Raw genomic sequence first — 25069 nt, forward strand, 5'->3', positions numbered from 1 at the left:
AGAAATCCTCCTGCGCGATATACCCCGAGCTCAGCTCGGGATTATCGCTCAGGAGGTTAAATCACAAGCGCTCTGAAAAGTGCTGCTAAGTGGGTTCCAGGCCTTATGGTGAATCTGAACTGAGAATTTGCATCCCTGTCAGAATTTGTCTGGCTCCATCAGATATCAGCGGTGCGGTGACAGTTGCCCTCCCTCTCCAGTCTGATATTAAGACTTTATAAACCCTTGAATATTCCGCTGTTTATGATTTTCTCCTAAATACTCCTCAGGTTATGCATGTCTCAAAACACCTGTGCTACTCTTGGGGGAATATGTTTATTGACTGAAGTTGTTTTTGTAGAAAACTGATTCCTGCACGATGAAGCAGGTAAGCTTTCCTTTTACACATAGTACTGGGTCGTTTGAGGGAGCAGAATTTTGTCCATCTTTCTTTGCTCAAACTTGGTATGGCTTCAATCCGCCACTATGTCTACTCACCTAAAAAACAAACATACGCAGAGAGAGGAAACCTGGGGTGTAACATTACAGTACACACACCCTTTTGTGCAACTCCAAACACTGAGATGTGCCGTCACCGGAAACGAGGACAGGACCCACTAGACCCTCCACCCCCACAGTGCCAGTTTACCCGCAGATTTCTTTAAAAACAATACATGAACAGCAGCCATTGCCACCATAAACAAATATCCTAAAGTACAAACAGACTCTTCATAGCATAAAACTGTTAGGTTTAATAACACACCACCACCTACAATACACATACAGTGTTGAAATTTGAAAAAAAAAAAAGCATTGAACAATTGCCTCTTACGGTCCATTCACCACATCCGCCTCACCTCCAGAAAGATCATCACAGACCGCATGCTTACTAGCTCCGCCATACACATTTCGTCACGGGAGTGACTCGTCAGGGCATGGACCTTTCTTTGCTAAACTCAAAGCGCTAACAACTTTCCTCAGGAAAACTGTGTAGATATGTTAAGAATGACCATTTTATGCATGTTTATTTCTGAGGAAACGTGGAGATACATTTCAGAATAAGCATTTGGTTCACTTTCTCCTACAATATGCTGCTCAAATTTATATTAATTCCCCAGATACAAGTTTGTGTGTTCTACGCAATATGGGTTTTGTTATGTGGTCTCAAGAGAAGCCTGCACATATCAGTTCCATTATTATTTAAGCAGCTGAATGCAGTTGGATAACTGCTCTTGTAATAAAGCAACATCCACTATGCTAAATGTGTTTCATTTACAACGGCAAACACCCGCAATGCATTTATCTATACATTAAACCTCTCCAACGGGAAGGATTACATTATAGCTACCTATTATACAGTATATTCTTTTGAGTGCCTCCTGTTTTGTTGTAGTAGTACACTGCTATTACCAAGAATAGGAAGCTAGGGGGGAAAAAATGACACAATAGCAAAACATACTGCAGCCCAGGATTGGTTTCCGTTTCCACTCTATTAAAGGACACCAGAGCAGAATTAAGCTAGAGAAATGGGGGAGCAGGCATATACGGTCTACTGTCCTGATGCTCCCCGATTCCCCTCCTTCTCTCTGCCCCCATATCTTACCTAAAAGCCCCATGGGATCCTTTTCCAGGTCGCTGAAGTCGGGCTTTACTGCGCAGGCACTGGCCGGGCTGGGCAAGTCCTACAGGGCGCGCCTGTGGCCGGTAGTGCACTGCACATGTGCTTGACATAATCATGACCCTATGGAAATGGTTCCACAGCAGTGTTGCAATTGCAAAAGTGCAGCAAATTTGTGATTGAACCCGGAACCATCACTATACAAGGCAATGAGGGCCAAGACGCAATCGCTTTGGGAATCCTGGAGAAAATCGCGATATTTATGCGATTCGGAAGTCTCAAGTGATTTCTGAATTGCACTAGTGGACCCTGGGCCTTAAAGCTTTAGTTCCCCTCAAAGATTTTCTATTCTAGTGAAGATGAATAAAGAAGTATGCCATTATTTAAACAATTTCCATATTTCATGCAGCTGTTCCAGAAGAAAAAGACAAAGACAAACACTTATATCGCGCTTTTCTCCTGGTGTACTCAAAGCGCCAGAGCTGCAGCCACTAGGACGCACTCTATAGGCAGTAGCAGTGTTTGGGAGACTTACCTAAGGTCTCCTGCTGAATAGGTGCTGGCCTTGCAACGCACACGCCCGCCCCTGTCCTCCTGTGCTGTCTAAAGTCCGCCCACGTGCCGCGCATGCACGCTGGCCTAAGCGCATGGACACAGGAGGGCATTGGGACACAGGCAGATTATTATATAGGATACCCCAGTTCCATAACTCTCTTGCTTTTTAATGTCACTATTAAAGTGTTCCCAGTCTATGGCATCTCCATATATAGTGGTCTCTAGTCTAGTTGACTAGAGACCACTATATATGAAGATGCCATAGACTGGGAACACTTTAATAGTGACATTAAAAAGCAAGAGTTATGGAATTGGGGTATCCTATATAATAATCTGCCTGTGTCCCAATGTCCTCCTGTGTCCATGTGCGGTACGTGGGCGGACTTTAGACAGCACAGGAGGACAGGGGCGGGCGTGTGCGCGTGCGTTGCAGCATTAGTACCGTGACGGCCGATGTTTTGTGCAGGAGTGTATGCATAGGTGACCATGCGGGCGATGTTGCAGAGGCGGGGGGAGGGGGTTGTGAGGAGCGTAGCGGCCAAGGCCTAGTGCCAGTTATTTTAACGGGCCTAAGGTCTAGTGTAATATAATGGAGGGGATGTAATGGAAGCAAAAGATGAGGCTATTGAAATGAAAATACTTTTAGCCACCTCTGATAACCATGCCCACTTTTGAGGAAACACTCCATACATGATAAAATGACAAATTAACCTTTTTTTCTTCTATACATGTCTGTTTTGCAGCAACTGAGGCTGGAGGCTCAGGTGCTCGATCAGCGTCCTATCGCACCAGCTTGCACATCAGCTAAATCTCCCATTAGCATGGCAAATCAAGCATAAATAAGGTTTTAGTACAAAAATGGCCACAATAAACTCCAATTATAATAGTCTAAGGCCTCATTCACATTGCCAACTAGGAATGAGCGTGCGATCAGGATGCAACGTGCACAATTGCATGCCATCTGTGTGCTGCTGATCCCATTCACTACAGTGACTGGGTCAGCACTGCGTTTGGAAGAAAAATGCACGCGACAGCACATATGATCTGAACGTCAGAAGCGCTGCCCTATGTACTTCTGACGTTCTTGCGTGTCGCACACCATACAAACTGCTGAAATGCACACGGCAGCGTGTATAGTCTGAACGAGGCCTAACTGAACTTTAGTGCATCAGGCCCTAGCTTAGAAAGCATCTCCTGTGAAGAAACTCAGGAGAAACCTATATTGAATCAGAGCTATTACTTCTGAGAGATAATGCCATCAGTTGACAAATCTCTCCTTTCTATTTCTATTTGTATAGATGACAGCCTAATGGAAGCACGCTTATACCTTATTGTATTCCAGCAGCAACATAATGATGCTGAGAAATTCACACCTCAGTGTTTCATTAAACATGGGAATGATGGGCTTCCAGTGTGTGTGTCTCTTCTAATAATCATTATGCAGTGTGTGTATATGCGTGAAGGCAAGACATGTCGCCTTACAGCAGAATTTCCTTCATCGCCGTTGTAAATTGTACTTACATTTGAAACCAGACATGTTCCCACAGACAGGAGGCTGTGCTCTCTACGGGGAATCCAGATGAATAGATGCGCATTTGTTTTTTTTGTTCTTCCCTAGTACTTTGATAGAGAGATTAGAAAAAAAAGCCTTATCTGATGCTTCTATAATCAACAGCAGCCAAGAGAGAGTCTCGGAGTCTCGGAGTGTGAACAGAGGGCTTGTCACACAGCGGATGTCCAGCTGATCCATCTATGAGGCACTTGGAGAGAGATGTCACTTCTCTGAGGCCTCTGCAGAGGTATATGGCTTTGTTGGTGTTAATGCTTTCTATAGCACGCCAGAACTAGTGTTGGGTGTTCAGGCTACGAAATCATTATATTAAACCAACAGCACTAAAATGCCATATAGCTCCAAAACAAATATCGTTTTATATGCAAACTACTATAACGATAAATTGGGCATTATTCATAAAGGTTTTTCATCTGTTTTCACCTTCTCTTTGTTACATTTTTAAGCTCCCAAAGAGCAGTTATATAGTATAATTAAGGCAAAAAAAGCAATATTGAAATTAAGGTAATTGGGAACAACTTACTTCGAGTGATTATTTTGCTTGTAAATGTGCTGAAAAGTTATTTTTATTAGTTATGAGACGTTTTGTGAATGGAGCCCATTGTGGTTGAAGTAGTATCAGAATTTAGCCAAAACAATTAAAAAGATAGTAAACTTATACTGGTTGTAGCCACAAGCATTCTCCAGGCTAAGGCTATGGAGTAGGTACAAAAATAATCCTCCTCCCCAGTTTATTAAACCACCGACACCAGGTACCCAAAAATTATCCGACTTGGACTCCTCCTCAAATTATGAAACCACCGACTCGAACTCCAGGTACCCAAAATTGCTTTGACTCCTTGACTCGGGCTATGGAGTGGGTACAAAATCCGACTCGGACTCCTCAATTTTTGAAACCGCCAACTCCTACTTCAGGCACCCAAAAAATTATGACTCCTCGACTCCGGCTCCATAGCCCTGATGCTCCCCACCAAAAACTGTACCTGTTTTGAATGCAAGTCGTGTATTTTAGTCCACATTGTGGAGCTATCTATTGCAGTTAGTCAATTCGGGTGCAGCCTCTGTTTGGAAGCGCTGCCAATATCTCCTGCTGTACAAAACTCATCCATGTTCTTCAATTTGCATTCAAATTATAGATTAGGACTAGTACATGATTTGCATCTGATTTGCATTCAAGGCATGTATTTAGCCCTGTGGGGCTCTGCATGCCTCTGTTGGTCTACAATTCAGTTGCAGCCTATGAGCGCTGTCATATGTTTGATGTCTGTTTGAAGAAATGTGTATACCATTTCATGATTAGCAGCACTAGGAAAAAAACATGTTTTTATCGTGGTAAGTCTTCCCCGAGAGGACCCGTCATCGCCGTGGGGAAGTCTAGTAGGGAATAATTTGTACACGTTATTTATACTGAAGCTAATGTCCTCCTTTGCTGTACCTGTTTTGAATGCAAGTTGTGTATTTTAGTCCACATTGTGGAGCTCTGCACATCTATTGCAGGTAGTCAATTTGGGTACAGCCTCTGTTTGGATGTGCTGCCAATGTCTCCTGCTGTATTTAAAGAAAGTTCTCATTGTGGTCTGATGGCTGCAGATACATATCCTCTTATTTACTAGCCTTAATTGATGGATTTCTTGTGTTTTTCACTGTTCTTTGAACATAACATATCAGCCCCATTCTAGCCGCAGAAGCTGCAGTTTTCCAGCTGTTGATAAATTGCTAGAATGACGTCATGTACTTCCCGGCCTTGGATGCCCCCAAATGTCTTGAAGTCTGCTGAATTTTTGTCAGTCATAAAATGAATCCATTTTCAGCCAGACCTGAAATATTTATCCTGCATTCGCCTAATTCTGAAGCCTCTTGCCATTTAATAGATGCAACCTCCTGCAGTGTGGTGGACTACAATAATAAACTTTCAGAATGCCTTGGCATGTCCTTCACGTCGCCAGATTATGAATGGGAAATCACATTCTTTCCTGTTACCCTGAGCTGCTTCCAGTCATCCTAGTAGCACTGATAAACGAAAAGCCAACTTGAAAAGTATGGTCAAAGTTATGTCATTTTGTGGATTTCGAAACCATTAATACACAGTTACCACTTCCAATGACTGAGCATATAATCTCTGTTGTGGGTTCACAAGTATGTCATATGGAAATGATTGTGGGTCCTGCTCACAGTACCATATTGGGGATTCACTAAGTGAATCCTTGCCATTGCTGTAGAGCTTTATGTTCCAGGCTCTGGAAGAAATTGGTCGATGCTGCTTTAGTTGCATGTATTGTCAGATAAATTGCTCATAAAACATTCCTGCAACCTGAAATAGTCTTTTAATATATACAAAGCTGTCCTGTCGCACACTGCACCATTATGCCTCCTCCTAGCCAGTGGCGTAGCTAAGGGGCTGTGGGCCCCGATGCAAGTTTTACATGGGCCCCCCCAAGCGTTCTATACTTAATAATTGATACAGCACACCAAAACCTGCCAATGGCACCTACAGTGCAAGAAGGGGATGGGGAACAGCTTGTTAATGATCCCTACTATTCAAAGTATCTATAGAAGTGATTATTATGAGCACAGGACCAATAGAGAGCTAATACTGCAGTTGAGGGAGGGCCCTTCGGGGCCCCTCTGGCCCAAGGGCCCTGATGCGGTCGCTACCTCTGCAACCCCTATTGCTACGCCCCTGCTCCTAGCAATACAATAAGTTGGTGGGCTGTAACTGAAGGATGCATTTGCTTACAAGTTTTCTCCTGCAGTGCCACCCACATATTAAACCTCACCTCTCATAATTCAGCCAAGTACTCAAAAAATTCCATTGTTCCAGCAACGATGCCATATTAGAACTTTTGACTGGCATAACGAACACATCTGCATTGTAGCTGTGGCCTGGCCTCCTGTAGTTCCTTCCAAGCAGTTGTGGCTTTCTATATTACAACCAATAGTAATTTGTTTTTTGGGTGTGATTGAAAGTTGCATTTGTACTAGGAAGAAAATTGTGGCTGGACAGCGTACTTGTTAAGGGCTCTGCCTCTGACACAGGAGACCTGGGTTTAAACCTCGTCCCTTCTGTTCAGTAAGCCTGCATCTATTTAGTGAGGAGACCTTGGGCAAAACTCCCTAACACTGCTACTGTCTATAGAGCAAGTCCTAGTGGCTGCAGCTCTGGTGCTTTGAGTCTGCCAGGAGTAAAGCTCAATATAAATGTTCTGTGTCCATGGACATCATCTTTTCAAGACCCATGTATATGGCCCAAAATTATTGTGAGGGCTGAAAAGTCTTTCCTACTAACGACAAACCAATCATAGTACAATCCTGGTCATGAAAACTTAGTGAATGACGTTCCTAGTCTGTACATAACCGTATAAAATGACAGAGGTCCACAGTTGACTTTACTTAGAAAGCTTTGCAGTTTGATGGTTTTATGTACACTAAGAAGACAAACTTTACTGTGGGGATCAGCAACAGTGCAATTGCGGCCAACCCATCAGTTGTGACCGTGTGTGAGAAACGCAGTCAGTACATTGGGCAACTTGAAATCTACTCCGAGTTTCAGAAATAGTGAATCCAGCTGGATCAAAGCTTTAGACCAGTGGTCCTCAAACTAAGGCCCGTGGGCCGAGTGTGGCCCCTGAGGCTTTTTTTACCCCCCCCCCCCCCCACACACACACACACACACACACACACAAAATGTATTATAGATGCAGTCAGCTACATCTTTATTGGTGGTCTGCATGCAGAATGAAGCCAGAAAGCAGGAATTCGCTGGCTTCCAATCAAATTCCACATCAGTTGACACTGTTGTCCTATTGGACTGCAGGTTGTCACCTGGGTATGCTTCACCTGGGTATGTCTGGCCCGCAAAGCCTTCTATATCATTTTATGTATACTCCGGCCCCCCAGCAGTCTGAAGTATGTTGACCCGGCCCTCAACCCAAAACGTTTGGGGACCCCTGCCTTAGACAAAAGATTATACACAACAGAAAAACAAGCAGAAGTTCACGCAGAAATTTCACGTGGGCAGTACAGTGTTAGTAGAACATAATGAGGCGTGGCATCCTACAACCTGTTCTTTCTTGTGGAAAGGCACAGGGCATATACTAGCTTGTTCCGTTGTTATGACTTCTGATTCAGCTTTTCCACCTGTCGTCTTTTATACTCCTGGACCTTCTGCAAGCATCAACATGAAGCTCTTCTAAAATACCTACCTTCTGGATGTAGAAATTGCATATATACATATAGATTTGGGGTTTCTTTCACCTAGCTGATGCAGTTGGTACTGTTAATTATGTATGGCAGTCAGACGTATGCAAATGCTATTTCTAAAGGTGCCCATACATAGTGCAATCAAATAGTTTGATTTTTCCGGGGAAAGGGGGGGGGGTGTTCAACCAAAAAGAGGAGAGATTGAAAAGAATATTTTTTTTTTTTGATTAAAAGAAAACAAAACTATTCCGTTTTGTTTTTTGTAATAAAAATCTGATTCGATGTGTTGGGAAAATCAGGTTGATTGCTTTGAAAATCGAATGGTATATGGTAGGTCTGATAAATGTAATGGAACACACACACACACACACACACACACACACACACACACACACACACACACACACACACACACACACACACACACACACACACACACACACACACACACACACACACACACACACACACGATATCTGGTGCATGTATCCTGAATACTCTTAAAGGATCACTATTGCCAACAATTGTAAGTTTGGAAATGCACATGTATGCTTATGAATTAAAAGTATGTTTCACCTGGAGTAAAATGCACTATAGATTTTTTTTTTTCCCCCCCGTTGTTGTCACAATAGGCTGTAAAAATCTCACAGATCTGATTATTTTTTAAAGGGGACAGTAATTGATGATGTGGGGACTTAAAATCCCCCCCCCCAAAAAAAAAAATGGCTGTCGATTAACATTAGGCCTAGGTTCCAGACAGCGGTCCTGAGGCCCACATTGTCATGTCCCAGTTGTGCGGTTGGACTTTGGACACAGTTTTCAACCAAGACACCTCCAAAAAATTACGCAGCAATTGTGTTTTGGGTTAAATATAGGTGGTATCAGTGGCTTTTGGCACCCTGGCGGTGGGAGCTGCACAGGCAGCAGGAGCAGGTCATTGCAGTAGCAGCAGGTGTAACGTGTGCCAGGAGCATGCTGGACGTGGCATTTTGGCACTTGCCACGTGTCAGGTGGCACTTGCCACGTGTCAGGTGGCACTTGCCAAGTGACACGTGCCAAGTGACAGTCAGACAGCAGAGGAGAAGACACTAGTGCACACTAACTGTCACTGCTCACAGCACAGCAGTTCTGTAGAAAGCTAACACAGTAGTACTACTACTCTAACAACTACTAGCACTGACTGCTGTACTACAGTACTAACTACACAATAACACAGTAATCCTATTCCTTAATCCCTAACCAATACCTAAGGCTAATAGCTGGCCAGCAGGCAGCAGCTGGCCTGGACTGTGCAAAGCACACACACAGACACATAGCAGCTGCCTGCAGCACACACTTAGGGCTCTTTTCCACTATGAAATGGGATCGCGATTGCGATCGCGTTTAAATTTCCACTATGCGATTGCGATTGAGCTACTATATTCATTATAGTCCAGCTCAATCGCATACAAAACGCGGCAGGACGACGATTGCGCTTTGACCAAAATCGCATCGCAATCGGATCGCACTAATGGAAAATGCTGCTGCAGTTTCCATTAGTTTAATGTACCTTGCGATTTGCGATCAGAAGCAAATCGCAAATCGCAGGCTAGTGGAAAAAGGCCCTGACTGTTATACAATTACATCAATCAAGCTAATTAACGATTTAACAATAGTGTAGGGATAGTGGAGGGGTTAATCACTGAACAGCTTTAGGTTTATAACTGTGTACACAGCCCTTGCTGCTAGGCCACCAGCACTGGAGCATGTTTCTCAGTGAGCATTCAGCAAGCTAAGACGATCTGTCTCATCATGGCAGCCCTCCTTATTATACAGGGGGGCTGGCCAGTGTTCCTTTCTGTGATTGAATGCCAGGGCTTAGGCTAGGAGCCCTCTGATTGGCTCAATGGGGTCAGGTGGGGCTGGCCAGGGTTCCCCTCTGTGATTGGTTGGTAGGGCTTCTGCTGGGAGCCCTCTGATTGGCTCCAGGACGTCATCTCCTTAGTTACAGTATTTCGGATCCGGATATCCGCGGATATCCGGGTTGTGCGGCCAAATACCTGCAGATGGCTATCCGGATTTCTATAGAAATCCGGAATCTGATCCGGATAGCATAAAAATGGTCGGATATCCGGGTTACCCGGGTATCCGGAATCCGGATGAGTACCCCTGATTTTAAATCATTTCTGAAGTTTGACTGATTTATGTTCTGATAGCAGAGCTTATAGTAGCCATTGAATATTGAATGGCTAGGAAGGAAGGTGTAATCATGCAAGGCTTGTCTCAATCTGTATGGATCATTCTCGTGATTGCCTCTACAGTCCCCTGTGTAATTTATCTGTGCAATATGACCATTTATCTGTGCAATTCCCTTCACTAGTGCAATATAACCGTATCTGTCATTTTTGACTATCACTGTGTATGACAGAGTAACCAAGCAGCTCGGGGTGACCCAAACCACTAGGAAAGTATAGGGGACTAAGAGACCGAAAAGCCCTCCTACTAAAAATGTTTGGTGTGATCTGCCTTCTTAAAACAGGTGCTTGCAATAATTCAACTTTAAAGAGAACCCGAGGTGGGTTTGAAGAATATTATCTGCATACAGAGGCTGGATCTGCCTATACAGCCCAGCCTCTGTTGCTATCCCAAACCCCCCTAAGGTCCTCCTGCACTCTGCAATCCCTCATAAATCACAGCCACGCTGCTGACAAACAGCTTGTCAGAGCTGGCTGTGTTTATCTCTATAGTGTCAGTCTGCTGCTCTCCCCGCCTCCTGCAGAACTCCGGTCCCCGCCTGCATCCCTTCCCTCCCTGCTGATTGGAGGGAAGGGGCGGGGGCAGGGACCGGAGCTATGCAGGAGGCGGGGGAGCAGCTGAGACTGACACTACAGATGTAAACACAGCCTCACAGCACGGCTGTGATTTATGAGGGCTTGCAGAGTGCAGGGGGACCTTAGGGGGGTTTGGGATAGCAACAGAGGCTGGGCTGTATAGGCAGATCCAGCCTCTGTATGCAGATAACATTCTTTAAACACACCTCGGGTTCTCTTTAAGTGAACATCTGTGGTTACCCACAATGCACCACTACTGAATATGCAAATTATCTCTATGCCCCCGTAGCCAGGCTATCAACCAGAACCGCTGGTGTATAGCAAGCCTATAGCTTTACATTTTACAGAGCCACATCAACCCAACATGCAGACAGCCTGCTTTGGACCGTGTATGACCAAATAATCAAGTGGGGTTGGTCAGTTTATAGACAAGGGCACACATTTTCAGGTTTCTGTATGAGCATCTATAGCAACAGCCACTGTGCATTAACGAGAGAGGCTATGGCAGCGTCTTTGTATTGTCACTGCACAACATCTCTCTCAGCCCGCATCAGGACCGGCTGCCTCATTTGTTATGTGAGGCTGAAAAGTGTTTGCAGCAAACATTCCTCAGCAAATATGAAAAATCCTTCTACTTAGCATTCAGCATGGGGAAAGAATGTGTTCCATTAAAGAAGAAAATGAACTCAGGGGGTTCAGGAGCTGAGCTTATCATTTATTAATATGCTGTGCAGAGAGCACAGGAGGCAGACGGTACACTGATATCGCAGGTACCAAGCTGTAAGACTTCCTGCTCTCTGTCACCCTGGTGTGACCTAGCCCTGGCTGGCCCAGCCGCTGTTGTCATTTGCAGCTCATTAATGATGCACTAGGTTCAATATCTGCTTGCACAGGCACTGGGGAGACCTGTGTGAGCTGAGCATGGTTACTGCATGTTGTGCTGGAGTGTCCGTGTCTCCCTAACTAACAGCTGAATTTTAACTATGTAAAATAAGTAATTCAGAATAACTGTACAGGATTGAAACTTCAATCCATTATGTATCTGGATTCTGGCCGCATTCCACAGTTTTCCTGTGTATTGTGCTAGCATGAAGCCATAGCTCCCAACGTATCCCTCTTTAAGAGCCACGTCCCTCTTTCTACATTTGTCCCTCTTTCTACATTTGTCCCTCTTTCTACATTTGTCCCTCTTTCTACATTTGTCCCTCTTTCTACATTTGTCCCTCTTTCTACATTTGTCCCTCTTTCTACATTTGTCCCTCTTTCAGGACTGATGTACAGCTCTATGTAAATATATGTATTTTAGCTACAGAAAAATGTGTTTCATTGACGCTAAACTTTATTCCGCCCTTTCAATACAGCTGTGTCTCATCAAGATGCCACTAGATGGCGTCATAGATATGAGACACAGTGATTGCCACTCAGGAAGAACACCCGATTATTGCACTGCTGACACATAGCCAGGGGGCACAGGTAGCCACGAGCAGCTCATGCTGCACACCATGTTGAAGGTGATGGGGGGAACGTACACAGCAGGGAGCCAGCTGGCAAGAGCAGGATCACTAGTGCAAGATCCTTATGCTCCACTACCAGTAACAAAACCTGCTCCACCATCCATTCTGCTCCATTGACTTGCATTAGAGCTGAGGGGGTTACTTTTCAGCACATTTTTACCACCTTGCTGGCAGGTGATGTCTGTGGAAGGAGATGCTTCTTTTTTGGCAGTTGAAAACAGCTGTTACTACCCACAAAGCAGCAAGGCTCCCACAGTGTGATGTTAGAACCTAGGTGCTGACATCACACTGTGTGAGGGGTTTGTCACAATATCTGCCACATAGAGCCAGCGGGAGGGTCTGGCGGACCCGTCGTTTCCTTTGGCTGTGCGTGTGTACGCACCTTTAGATTCTGTAGGGAGGAGAGTGCAGAGACTTATTTTCACATCATAAGGGCAGGAAGTGGTTAAGCAAGCATTGTCGGGTAAGGAAGGTTTGGTCTCATCAGACCTGCAGTAGGTGTTAAGGGTGATGGTTGCAACGTACCTTTATGATCATCATGATGCTTGTGAAATTATATAAGTTGAAGGAAACCCCACTGAAAATAGATATTTAATATTGCATAAGTAGTATGGTATATTCATTTTTAGTGGAGTTAGTTTTATATAACCTTTACAGTGCATTTAAAGAGAAACTAGTGAACACAATGCTTTTTTACAGTATTCACTTATAAATTGTTAAATCTTTCCTCTCCCTGATTTACATTCTGAAACGTATCAAAGGCGGCAACATCTTTAGTCTTTTTTTCAGGTGCAGCTCTATGGAATGTTTACTGATAGTTCCGAAGCCAATACAAAATATCCCCGTTCTCCCAGAATGCTCGGGGGAGGAGGGGGAATTTAGCATAGTTTATTGGTCTAAGCTAAACCGCACTGGGAGGGCGGGGATGCATTGAGTATACAACAATACTGCATATTGATAGGTGATGCTTCTGATGCTGATATGAAGAACATTGCCATTACGGCTGGTTTCACAGTGGGAAGTTACAGGCGCACGTTAGTGCAGCCTGTAACGCAGCCCACCGCACAACAATGAAAAATCAATGGGCTGTTCACAGTGCCCACGTTGCGTTACACAGTAACGCTGCGCCATAAGTCAACGTACTGCTCGTTAGACTGCTTGCACATGCTCAGTAACATTGGGGAGGAGCGGAGAGCGGCCAGGCACATGGCTAATTAATATTCACTGCACTCAGTGGCGTGCAGTGTTTACTTCTTGGAACGGCCGCTCTGTGCGGCGATTGGCCGGCGGGACCACGTGATGCCGCATGCGTCCCAAGAGTACGCATCACTGCATCACGGACGCCAGAGTGAGCTGCACAACGCGGCTCGCTCTGACGTCCAAAGCAGGGAGCACCAGGCGTTGTGTTAGGGGCACGTTATGCGACCATAACGTCCCCTAAAACGCAACGCCCTGGTGTGAAACCAGCCTAAAAGTAGGTTTCCTGAATAATTTAATACATTCTCTGTCACTACAGTGCCTCTTTAAGTAGTAAAGATTTCCTCTCAGCATAAAGTCACAAAAAGTGACAGTAGATTATTTTTCAGTCGGAACATTTCAGGTCTGTAGCGTGACTTTCATTCATTGTCAGACAAGGTCAGTCACGCAGTGCAGAGGCCTGAGTTATGGCATCCCACCAATCATGCATTGTTTCCTGAGCTGAATGTTTTGTTTCCACAGTGGCAAGGAGAAACTCAGGAGTTCTGCCCAAGTGCCAAGGTCATTCTAGTAGGCTGTAAGCTTGACATGAGGACAGATCTGAACACCTTGCGAGAGCTGTCCAAGCAGCGACTTATTCCCGTTACACATGAGCAGGTAAGTCTCCTACGTACTTTTTACACAAAACAAAAAGACTGTAAAATATGCAAAGGTACACGGCCTCATAGGAAGAAATGCTGGTATGGATACATAACATGGTCATAAAATAAACATTTATATCACTAATGGCCATGGCTAGGAAAAGCTGTTATTTGTTCATGCAAAATAAAGTTAGAAAAACTCTTGTGTATCTATTTCTGTCTGAGAATGACAGGAAGCAGGTTATATAAATGTTAAAGAATATCTGTGTTGTGTCCTGTGTTAAATCCAGTCTCCAGGATTTTTGTTTTTAAATAAAGTTTTGAAAGTTTTAGAAAGGTCCTTAATCCCCTACTGATGTTATGTGTGACTGTGACCACATGTTGGAAGTTTCCTGATATGACCGTCATAGAAAGGATCTTTTTTTTTTTTTTCTCTGGTAGAGTATGGAAGAGTAGGAACCCTCATGACATTTGAATGGCTATCCCGCATTTCTTATCCATCATGGACACCAAATAGGCATGAAGTGAGGGAACATTTCCCCAATGGGGGGTGGGGGCAAAAACTAATTCATCTTTCTTAATTATCCAAAACTAAAACAGGTATGTCATGGTATGGTAACTTTTTCATATTGGCCCTTCAGTTAAATTTACTCCCAGGAGGCAATTTCTCATCTTATCTCCAAAATATTTTTTCAAAACTCCACTGGGTCGTTCCAGCACTGCGTTCCCTGAAAGACCATCAACAAGGGCTTGTTGACTACTTGTACATGCTTAGTAGCACTGATATGTTCAGACTTTGGTGAAAGCAACGCCAAATCTGGTCTGTGCTACTGAGCACGTGCAAGCCCTCTGTGTCTGCACAGTAACATGAACCTGATCGGGCTTGGCTTTTTCTGCCGAAGCACAAGCGCGGCAGAGCTACTGCGCAAGCGCGGTGTGGCCACATGCCCGCAATCTTTTGGGTTCTCAGTGCTTGAACAGCCTAGTGGAGGTGGACAGGGGAAGCTTCTGGAGGACCAAGAGGCTTCCCACTCCAGAAGTAAGGATCTTAAATGTGGGAATGCAAAACTCCCAGGTTTGTTTTTTTTAAAAAAAAGTCATAAAAAGTATGTAAAAAAGTAAGATTACATTTATTATGAGCATTTTCTTGCTTGCTGGCAGCTTAAAACATATTTTATTGATAAGATGTAAAAACCTCTCCTGTGAGAAAACTCAGGAGAAACATTAATTGAATAGGGACCCTTGTGTCGGTTCGACATGTGATGGCTATAGCTGTAAAATGATTGACTGCAGAATGTGTCTCTTACAAAGAAAGCTCCTCAGCAGAGTAACTCACAGAAGGCTTCATTTGAAGTCTCTATAGGAACCTTGTGAGATCAGTAATTTCAGTCTTTCATTATTGAGATGGTTCTGGTCTCCAGAGCCTGCATTCCACAAGAGTGCATTATTCTACTACAGCACAGACCTTGTAGGCCTGACAAGTTCTAGGAAGCCTGTCTTGTATGCTCTGGACCTGACAATCAATCCATTTTCTAGGCTTTCACACACCCCTCAGGACTATGCCATCTAATCTGTGCAGAATCTTAACTTTTTTGCCGTATATCAAAACACAGAGTCCTGTATTTGTGACATGTGAAAGCATTGTGTCGTGAGGTAAAAAAACTCACCTCAGAAGCCTGCGATGTATGCAGCAAGCCCCAAAGCACGGATGGCATGTAGCTGTGCAACACTCGTGGGAGGAAGTGGCACAAATATGTAGCTCATGTCAATAAATGTTGCTATCTGTGGCTTCTGAGTCAGACATTTTGCCGTACAAGTTTCATTTAGAAAAAGGAAAATTGATTTGAGTCATTTGCATCCAAATTGACAATATAACAAAATACCAATGCAATTTCAGAAACCTTCATTTTGGGTATAAACATAAATGCAAGAGGTTTCTATGGCTGTCAGCGTAGATAGATTTAAAAAAGGACATTCTGTGACAATTTGTGTGTCAATTCTTTGTCAGCCTGTCATAGCTGATCATCTCGGAATACAGAACAAAGAAGCAGTTTCCAGGAATCAATAGGCTCTTTCCTTCCAGTTCTTTCTGTGTCAGTCATGGCAGTGCTGTGGTGAGGGTTGGTACAGACACAGTATGGTTCCAGCTTGTCCCATCGTAGGGCAGCAAACTAATGAGGTCTCTGCTTTCCAAGGTCAGCTACATTTCCATATTGGTTTCTGTAATTGAGATGAAATTAAAAACTCATTTCATTTATAGACCTAAAAGCCCCATTAGTGGGAACCTTCGTAAAGTTTTTGCTTTAGTCTGAAGTTTTTCTTTCATCTACTGAATACCGTTCATCCATATCCAGGGATGCAGCAAGATAAGGGATGATCATTGAGATGCAAATCGTTTCGCCTAACATTCAAATTTAATGTAAATTACATGCAACTTGAAATTGAACAAATCAGGATAACTTCCTGTAAGTTTTTATCGGTCCACTTGCAAGCTGCATTTTTTTTCTGGCTTTGCATGCCAACTTTATTGACATAAAAGGGAAAGAACAAAACAGGCAATGGACAAGAGTTCACAGCATAATAATAATAATAAAACCGCAGTGGTGCAACTGATACAGATGGAGTGGTTACAACATTCTGCCTATGCATAATAAACAGGGATATAATCCACAGAAATTTTGCAAGAGGTTAATAAGAACCCAGCGGTTGACCTTAGTGAGGTGGAGCAATAAGGGACCTGCTAGACAGTTTTATAGAAGGAGAACTGCAATTGTTACCATAACGCTAGTATCTATAGGAGTATGTGGTTTGTTAACAAAACCAAAGAACAAAAACTCAGAGGTCCAAATAGGGGGCAACACAACCAGCAATGTTTGGTATGAGGTGAGGCTAGCCATACATCCCAGATTCATGGATTTTTATTAAATGCTTCGCTATGTTGGTAAACCGCTTCATGAATTGGCAGAATGGTGTTAACTGCCTTTATCCACTTGGCTAGAGAGGGTAAGGTAGGTTGTATTCAGTGTTTCATTAAGAGCTTGCATGCATTGTGGAGGTAGTGTAAAGAGTTTTTTTTCCCTTCGTATATTTACCCCTTAAACCATGAGGAACAATGTTTAACAAGCAGAGTTTGGGGTCAATAACCTCTCTGAAAAGCCCTTCCTGCCATAGAGGACATTGATGATTTGCTGCCTGTAACCTAGAACTTCTGGACAAGATCATGGCATATGAAAAGATGCCCTGAATGTTGCATTTAGGGCAGAGGGATGAGGAACAGGCTTGCATTTAGCTAGCCTGATGGGGTAGGTCTTATGCAAAACGTAGAAACTGAGCAAATCTATCCAAGACTTGGAGGAGACTTTAGTGGAATTCTCGAGAGCCTTCTCCCAACCTTCATCAGAGAGCTATCCAAGGTCCTGCTAAAAAGGTTTATTTTTTTTTTTTTGCATAAGCTCTAGACCCTAGGTTCTCAACATGTGGTACACGTACCCCAGGGGGTACTTCTGATGGTTCCAGGGGGTACTCAGCTTGATCAACTTTAATAACAAATTTAGAGTTTAAGAAAATGATAAATCTTATTTAAACAATACCAAATTAATATTTTTGATAATTAAAAGCAAAAGTACTTGCTTGGTGTTTAGAACCAATTTTCATGTACTATAATCAAATATAGATTTGTAAAGGGTTACTTGTGATAATGTTTACTATGCTAGGGGGTACTTGGTGAGTACAGGGTTTTAAAAGGGGTACATACCAGTAAAATGATGAGAAACGCTGCTCTAGACGATTCCTCATACTGGAGCATGGCACCATACAGAAGAAATTAGTTGTTTAGGACCTGTAAGGAAGTTAAGTTGTCAGACTGCAAATTCTGTAGGTAGGATAGGAAATTAGGCTTTGAGGGCATGACAGAGTTGTAACCAATGACAGTGCAAGGTATGCGGGAACTGAAGAGTCATGGAGAGATGGCCAAATAGGACTATTGTACCAGCAGAAACAACATGAGGATGCAAAACACCCCTAACAATCCAAACTAAACTGCATACAATTTACATGGAATTTGAATGTTAGAAGAAATCATTAGCTTCTCATTGTCTATCTCTAGATGTGATAAGGGTAAGGCTGTCACCATAATGTCTTCCTACAACTGTTGAGGGAAACCAGCACAGGTGTTTAATTTTTTTCAGTGACCTAGACACAAAGTCAATGTCTCTAGTGCAAATTTGACACTGCTCCTCCCCAGCACTGTTTGTATAATAACTGCATGGTGCAGTCTACCAAAACCAACTTTCCTATTACAGCCACTTTGTGAGCGAGCGCTAAGCAGAGGAAAGGGAAAGATCTGCTAAAGATTACCACTACTTGAAGCACATATAGAGGCGATCATTACCACTATACTACTAATAAAAAACGTATTTCATAATTGTAGGAGGGCCCTGGGTGGATTATGGTGTGGTGGCAACCTCTGCTTCCTTTGCTCATGTCACGTGTGCAGTTCTGTTGCTGACATTACATAACAAGGAATTTCTGATATTATAGTAATGGCCAACAGCCATCTGAGTGTTTTGATGCCCTGTCTCTATCAGTGTCTGGTGTTTCTCAGCTAGCAAGGTATTCTGCTTTGCCAGAGATAGAGTGACATAACATTTTTGTGCATTTGTCTCTGGTGTAGTCCATATGCTATATCACTAACTGACCTGACCCATTGGTATGCAGTATGTTGCAGTTCCCTTCTATTGATTGAGTATTGTGGGTGTAGCAGTGTACAGCGATGCAGCAAGCAGAAGCTCTTTCTCTGCAAGAGTCAGTAATTCTCTTTATATCCATTGTACAGTGTGGCTAGAAGTCTCCCAGATCTACTGAATTGTAGCATCAGTGTCTTAAGGTGGCCATAAAGCAGGCGACTTTGCTGCAGATAGACCATCTGATTTGATTATTATAATTGGATCGCTTGAAAATCGGTGCTGCCAAGAGCATTCCCGATCAACGATGCAACCAATTTCAAGCCAAAATTGGTTGCATGTATCAATTGGACATGCTGCAAGATGTAGGGGCGACATGCTTGATTGTGTGCGCGGCAGAAAATGTTTGATATCAGGATGAGTAACAAATGGAACGGAAACCCCCAGCGCTGTCCTCCTAGTGTAAAATCAAATGTGCTCCGTGTCGTACACTTTTCCAGTCCATGTCTGCCGTTGGCTCCATGCTCAGTCTACATACACTCACCCCACGTGGTTGCCAGCGTATACGTTTATGCCGGCAACCACGTAGGGGCATGTCTGAGTGGACTGAGCCCTCGGCAGAAACGTAAAGTATACAGCTTGGAGGGGACAGCGGCAGAATGTGGCATCACAAGGCCATTTCCCAAGAGATCTCATGCTGAAATAGATCGGGAATCGGCGTACGGTGTATGGGTAGGCAACAGATCTCTCCGATCAGATTCAGTCTCACAGAGATCTGTCTCTTGGTTGATCTGCCCATACATCGTCTTAAGCTACATACACACAGGGGACATTTGTCCCCCGTTGCATGCGTGCACGCGAACAGGGAGCGATAGCAGAGACGCGGCGGAAGCTGTTTGTGAATGGAGCATCCCCCTGCCGGATGCTCCATTCACTCGTGTAGGTCTCCTGTGCGCGAGCCTGCATAGTCACGCGGGACTAGCGACAGTTCCGGTGAAGTTGCGGCGACAGCTGTAGCCGGCGATTGAACATGTCAATCGCCTGGCAACAGCTCCGGCGGGCGACGGTTCGGGGCACGCGCGCCATACACACGGGCGACATGTCGCCGCAACACGCACCTGCCACGTGGTTGCGGCGACGGCCGTACCCCGTGTGTATGAGCCATCATGTACGGGCACCTTTAGCCATGCTGAAGACTGAATTGGAATAATGAGACATTCTAAATTTTTGGGAATCGCCCGTATAGCCCTCGGGAAATACACAGGATAGAATGCAGATCAGCTGTGTAGGTTTCTTCACAGTGTAAGTTCACTGGTGAAGTAAAGCTGCAGTGTGCTTCTGAACAACACAACATAAGACCGAACATGTTCTCCTGCTGGGAAACTTCTTGCTCTCCAAAAATGGAATGACTTGGCGTGTTTATACATTGTTCTCACATTTCACTCTTGCCGTGGCCTAATCCACATCCTCTGCTCTGTAGAAGTTTACATTCCCAGAAGCACAACAAGGACTGAAAACTGTTTAACTGTTTTCTCATTCAGCATGTTCTCAGCAGACTAAACAAAAGTGGCAGGGACAAGATGTTATTTATATGGGCTGATGAAAACATGAATTTAATGGGAGACTGACTCGCAAATGATACCGGATTAGCAAACTTCAGCCCTTTGTGCTTGTGTAAATAGGATGAGGCTTCTAATAGGCTTTCAAAGCGGCCCATCCACCTAACGATTTTCCCGCCAATATACAGCAGATTCGATCACTGTGATGGAATCTGCTGTGAAATCGTTGCGCAAACGCTGACAGAACGATCGATTTCCGTCCGAAATCAATCATTCCCGTCGATCTGTCCGTGCGTAAGATTTTGCTCGATCGCCAGTGGGTCGGGAGTGCGTCGATAGCGGCGTTCGAATGACCGACGCTAGCGCCAATACATTATCTGCTCCGGCCAGCGTGTGTCCCCTGGTCTTCGTCGTCCGTTCTCGGCCACTCCAGCTTCACTGAACTTCCTGCCCCAGCAGGAAGTTTAAACAGTAGAGTGTCCTCTACTGTTTAAAAACTTCCCCAGCAGGAAGTTCAGTGAAGCTGGAGGAGCCGACCACGGAGAAGAAGACAGCGGAGACCAGGGGACACACGACGGCCGGTGCAGGTAATGTATGCCTGGGAAGGGGGCAGCGGTAGCTTCACAGATTGTGATCGGTTTCATGCTGAAATCGATTCACAATCTGTTTGCAGTAAAGGCAGCTATACGATCCATCTCTGATCAGATTCGATCAGAGAGGGATCTATCTGTTGGTCGGATCTGATGGCAAATCGACCAGTGCAATCCTGACCAATGCAGTTTGCAGTTTTTCTTCACATTATACAGTAATCGGCACAACTGATATCTACGTGTTTACGATTTAGCTGCATCAGTGTTTTACTTCAGCTAACATCTGGAAATATGCCTGAAGAAGGGGACTAGATCTCAGAGAGCTTGCATCATTTAACTTTATCAGTTAGCCAATAAAAGGTATTACTTTTACAAGACTTTGTCCTTCTATTCACATTATACAAACATTCTTCCCAATAAATATTGTCATTTTATTTCCCTGATGGTGATTCTGTAGACTGGTCTAGCAAATGCCACCTTATAGGAGGAGGGGGCGCCATTTGCAAAGCTGTCTGCTGATGGTAACAATTGGTTCTCAGCTGCAGAGTTTGAAATGAGGCCTAATGTTGTATAAAGAGGATTTGTTGATTTGTATTCTCCATGTTAATCCCAGCTCCTGATTTGGACACTGTGCTAGTCTCCTCCCCTAGTGACCTCACTAGCCTGTAAGATTGCAAGGAAAGGTTGGTGAGATTTAGGTCACTTGGGAAGAGGAGACTGACACTGCGTCTAGAACAGTTGGATTAAACTTGCTCCCTTTCATATACAGCAAAGTTCTGGAAATCTGGTAGCAATTGGGATTGGCTGAGCCAGATAAGTGTGCTTTCTGGTTGCTTGATATTCTGTTAAAAAAAAAATAGGCCTATGTGATACTGTATTATACTTCACTCTATATATAACATGAACTCTGTATTAATGTTAAAATATAATTGAAAGTATGTTAACACAAAGTTAACTTTGTTAACCTGTCTGTCCTGCTGGTCCCTGTGGCCTCTGTCTTTCTGCTGGTGGCCTATGTCCATTAGGTAAGTGTTCCCCAAACCTGTCCTCAAGGCCCACAAACCGTACACATTTTGTGGAAATCCGCAGAGGTGGTGTAAACATGTACTGTTAATAATAATAATGGCAGTATTTGTATAGCGCCTTTCTCCTGTCGGACTCAAAGCGCTTGCGAGGCAGCCACTAGAGCGCACTCAGTAGGCAGTAGCAGTGTTAAGGAGACTTGCCCAAGAAACTCCTTACTGAAATAGGTGCTGGCTTACTGAATAGGCAGACTGTTGGTGGGCCTTGAGGATAGGGTTGGGTAACTCTGCTTTAGATGGTCTTTATGCCTGGTGGCCTCTAGGAGCAGTCTGCACTCTGCAGGGCATAGGCAAGATGCCTGCAATAAAGGCCTAGCCACGAGACTGAAACCGGGGCCTCAATTTTTAGCTGTAACCGCGAACGCGCCTCCGTCAATATACCTACTGGGACAGTGGTTCAGTTCATATTGTTGCCTGATAAAGCGTGTTATAGCCCATGAAACATGTTGCCAATATTTTGTGAAGGGATTTGGTTAAATAATTTTTTCAGTGGACTCTTTACTGTTGAGTCTACTTTGGAGAGGTCAGTTCAACACTACCTCCCTTCTTAAACCGTTTTTAATTGTTTTATGCTCATCTGGCACATCGGTTCTAACATTGTTTTTTATCTTCAGTCCACCCCTGGTGGAGGGACGGTACCCCCTTTTCTAGATCGACTGAGAGCGATATTTTTAAACCTGTGTGGTGTTGGGTCTAAACTCCCCACCTGCATTTTCAGTGGTTGCCTAGTGGTAACCCACATTTGTGAGTACATTTAGCTTTAATTTACACTTATTACTTAGACATACTGCACTATTTGGACTCTCGAGTTTTCTTCTTTTTCAAATACATAAATTACATAGGTGTGCACAGATGTTAGTGCAATGTATTTTAAACTATAATAATGATGCTTGGCTTTTCTGTTGGTGACAACTGTACATTTTTAATGTCACACAGCTCCTTTCTCGCACTGTCTTTGACCACCTCTCACAGGGAAATGAAGTGAGGTAAAAGTTTCCCCAGCAGCGACAAACAATAAAAACATGTTATAACGCTCCTCTCGTACTACCAAAAATTAATACAGTGGAACTTTGGCTTGCGAGCATAATTTGTTCTGGAAACCTGCTTGTAATCCACAGCACTCATATCAAAATAAATCTACCCGCATGAATTAATGAAAACCCAGCTGATTTGTTCCACAATTCAAAAACCGTTATAATAAAATAAAAATGTAAACAATACTTTCACTATAACAGAATCATTGCCGTCTGTTGGCTCGCCCCAACCTTTTATATTTTGTGTGGCTTTAATGAGGAACTTATCCAATGACAGTTACTTTTGAGGATTTCATGGAAATGTGACTGCACAGTCTCTATACTCAAATTTAAAGGGATCCTGTAGGGTGTCAGGGGAAAATCAGTTGAACTTGCCCAGGGCTTCTAATGGTCCCCCGCAGACATCCTGTGCCCGCGCAGCCACTCACCGATGCTCTGGCCCAGTCTCCGCTTCACTTCTGGAATTTCAGACTTTAAAGTCTGAAAACCACTGCGCCTACATTGCTATGTCCTCGCTCCTGCTGTCACCAGGAGTGTACGGCGCAGGCACAGACCATACTGGGCCTTGGTAGACACGGCAACGCAGGCGCAGTGGTTTTCAGACTTTAAAGTCTGAAATTCCAGAAGTGAACCGGAGGCGGGGCCAGAGCATCGGATAGTGGCTGCGCGGGCACAGGATGACTGCGGGGGACCATTAGAAGCCCTGGGTAAGTTCAACTCATTTTCCCTGACCTCCCTACAGTATTCCTTTAAGTACAATCCCGCAGCACCAAAAGGAGACGAACTATCGGCTCAGTTGTGATGTGACGCATGTATATATATTTTATTTTTGCTTGTACTGTATATCAAGACGTTGTTTGTATATAAAGTCAAAATTTCACAACATTTTTTGCTTGTATATTAAAGCGCTCTTAAACCAAGTTACTCTTAATCCGAAGTTTTACTATATAATATATATATTATTAGTTTTCCCTAGAGTTGCGCTTTAATCATAAAGAATCAATATTGTATTTTAATTGTTGCCTCTCTCCCACCAGGGTAGCACCCAGGCTCGACAGATCGGAGCGGTGGCCTACGTTGAATGTTCCTCTAAGGTGTCGGAGAACAGTGTGAGGGATGTGTTTCATGTCACCACTTTGGCTTCTGTTAACCGTGTCCACAAGAACCTTAAACGCAGCAACTCCAAGAGGGGACTGAAACGCGTTTCACAACTACCTGGACGGACTGAACTGTTGAGTGAGACAGAAATACGCAAGGACCGGGCCAAGAGCTGCTCTATCATGTGAAATGTTGCCTGCCGGCACAGTGTGCAGAGGTTCCATTTTGCTTGGAATAACAGACCTCCAGTAGACAGATATGGCAGGTTTCGCTTTGGCCAGTGTTGTGTATTCATAGCTAGACTCTGGACTGTGGCTTTTACGGCTAACTTCGGACTGCCGTAGAAAAATAATAGATGGCAATTGCAAGTCAGTGGAGATATAAACCAATTAACACAAAAACAGCGCATTAAGAGTTTTGCTTTTCGTCCTGCTGATTCTGTCCCCATAATTGTATTTATATGCAAACACCGCTCACGCCCATTGTACAGAGCTAAAAGGAGGCGTGTTTGTAAAGCCTATGTAACGTGTGTATATATGTATGTATGTTTATATGTATATATACACACAGATGGAGGGTGTGGAAGGTTGTGCTGGTTTGAGAAATGAAGCATTGTTGTAATCCAAAAGTATAATTAAAGATCCATTTTATTGTTCTGGTTTGGTCATGTTGAATTATTTACAGCTAAGAGCTTGCATAATAGTAAGTCAGGTAAGTGCACAATATAAAACATATCATGCTAAAATGTTTCTGTGGAATACCTTGGCGATTAGGACATCATTGTGCTAAAAAAAAAAAAGTTGTAACCTTCATGCCTGTGAAAAAGCATTAACCACTTAAGTACCAGCGGTCTCTGCCCTCTTAAGGAACAGAGACCACTGGTACAATACTGACGAATCGCCGTGCATACCTGCCGCAACTGCCGTCATCGCCGCACGTC

General features: G+C 43.9%; 1 protein-coding gene across 1 annotated transcript in view; it reads left to right on the forward strand.

Annotated features, from left to right (window-relative positions):
• The window catches only part of RND2 (Rho family GTPase 2), a 215223-nt gene extending 190439 nt beyond the window's left edge, over positions 1 to 24784 (forward strand). Inside the window, exons 4-5 of the mRNA XM_068264150.1 lie at positions 13966 to 14100; positions 24069 to 24784. Of these exons, the coding sequence (XP_068120251.1) occupies positions 13966 to 14100; positions 24069 to 24317 (384 nt within the window). The 3' untranslated portion in view covers positions 24318 to 24784. The remainder of the gene's footprint in view (positions 1 to 13965; positions 14101 to 24068) is intronic.
• The last annotated feature ends 285 nt before the right edge of the window (positions 24785 to 25069 follow it).

This window comes from Hyperolius riggenbachi, chromosome 12 (assembly GCF_040937935.1).
Source record: "Hyperolius riggenbachi isolate aHypRig1 chromosome 12, aHypRig1.pri, whole genome shotgun sequence".
Taxonomy (NCBI): Eukaryota; Metazoa; Chordata; class Amphibia; order Anura; family Hyperoliidae; genus Hyperolius; species Hyperolius riggenbachi.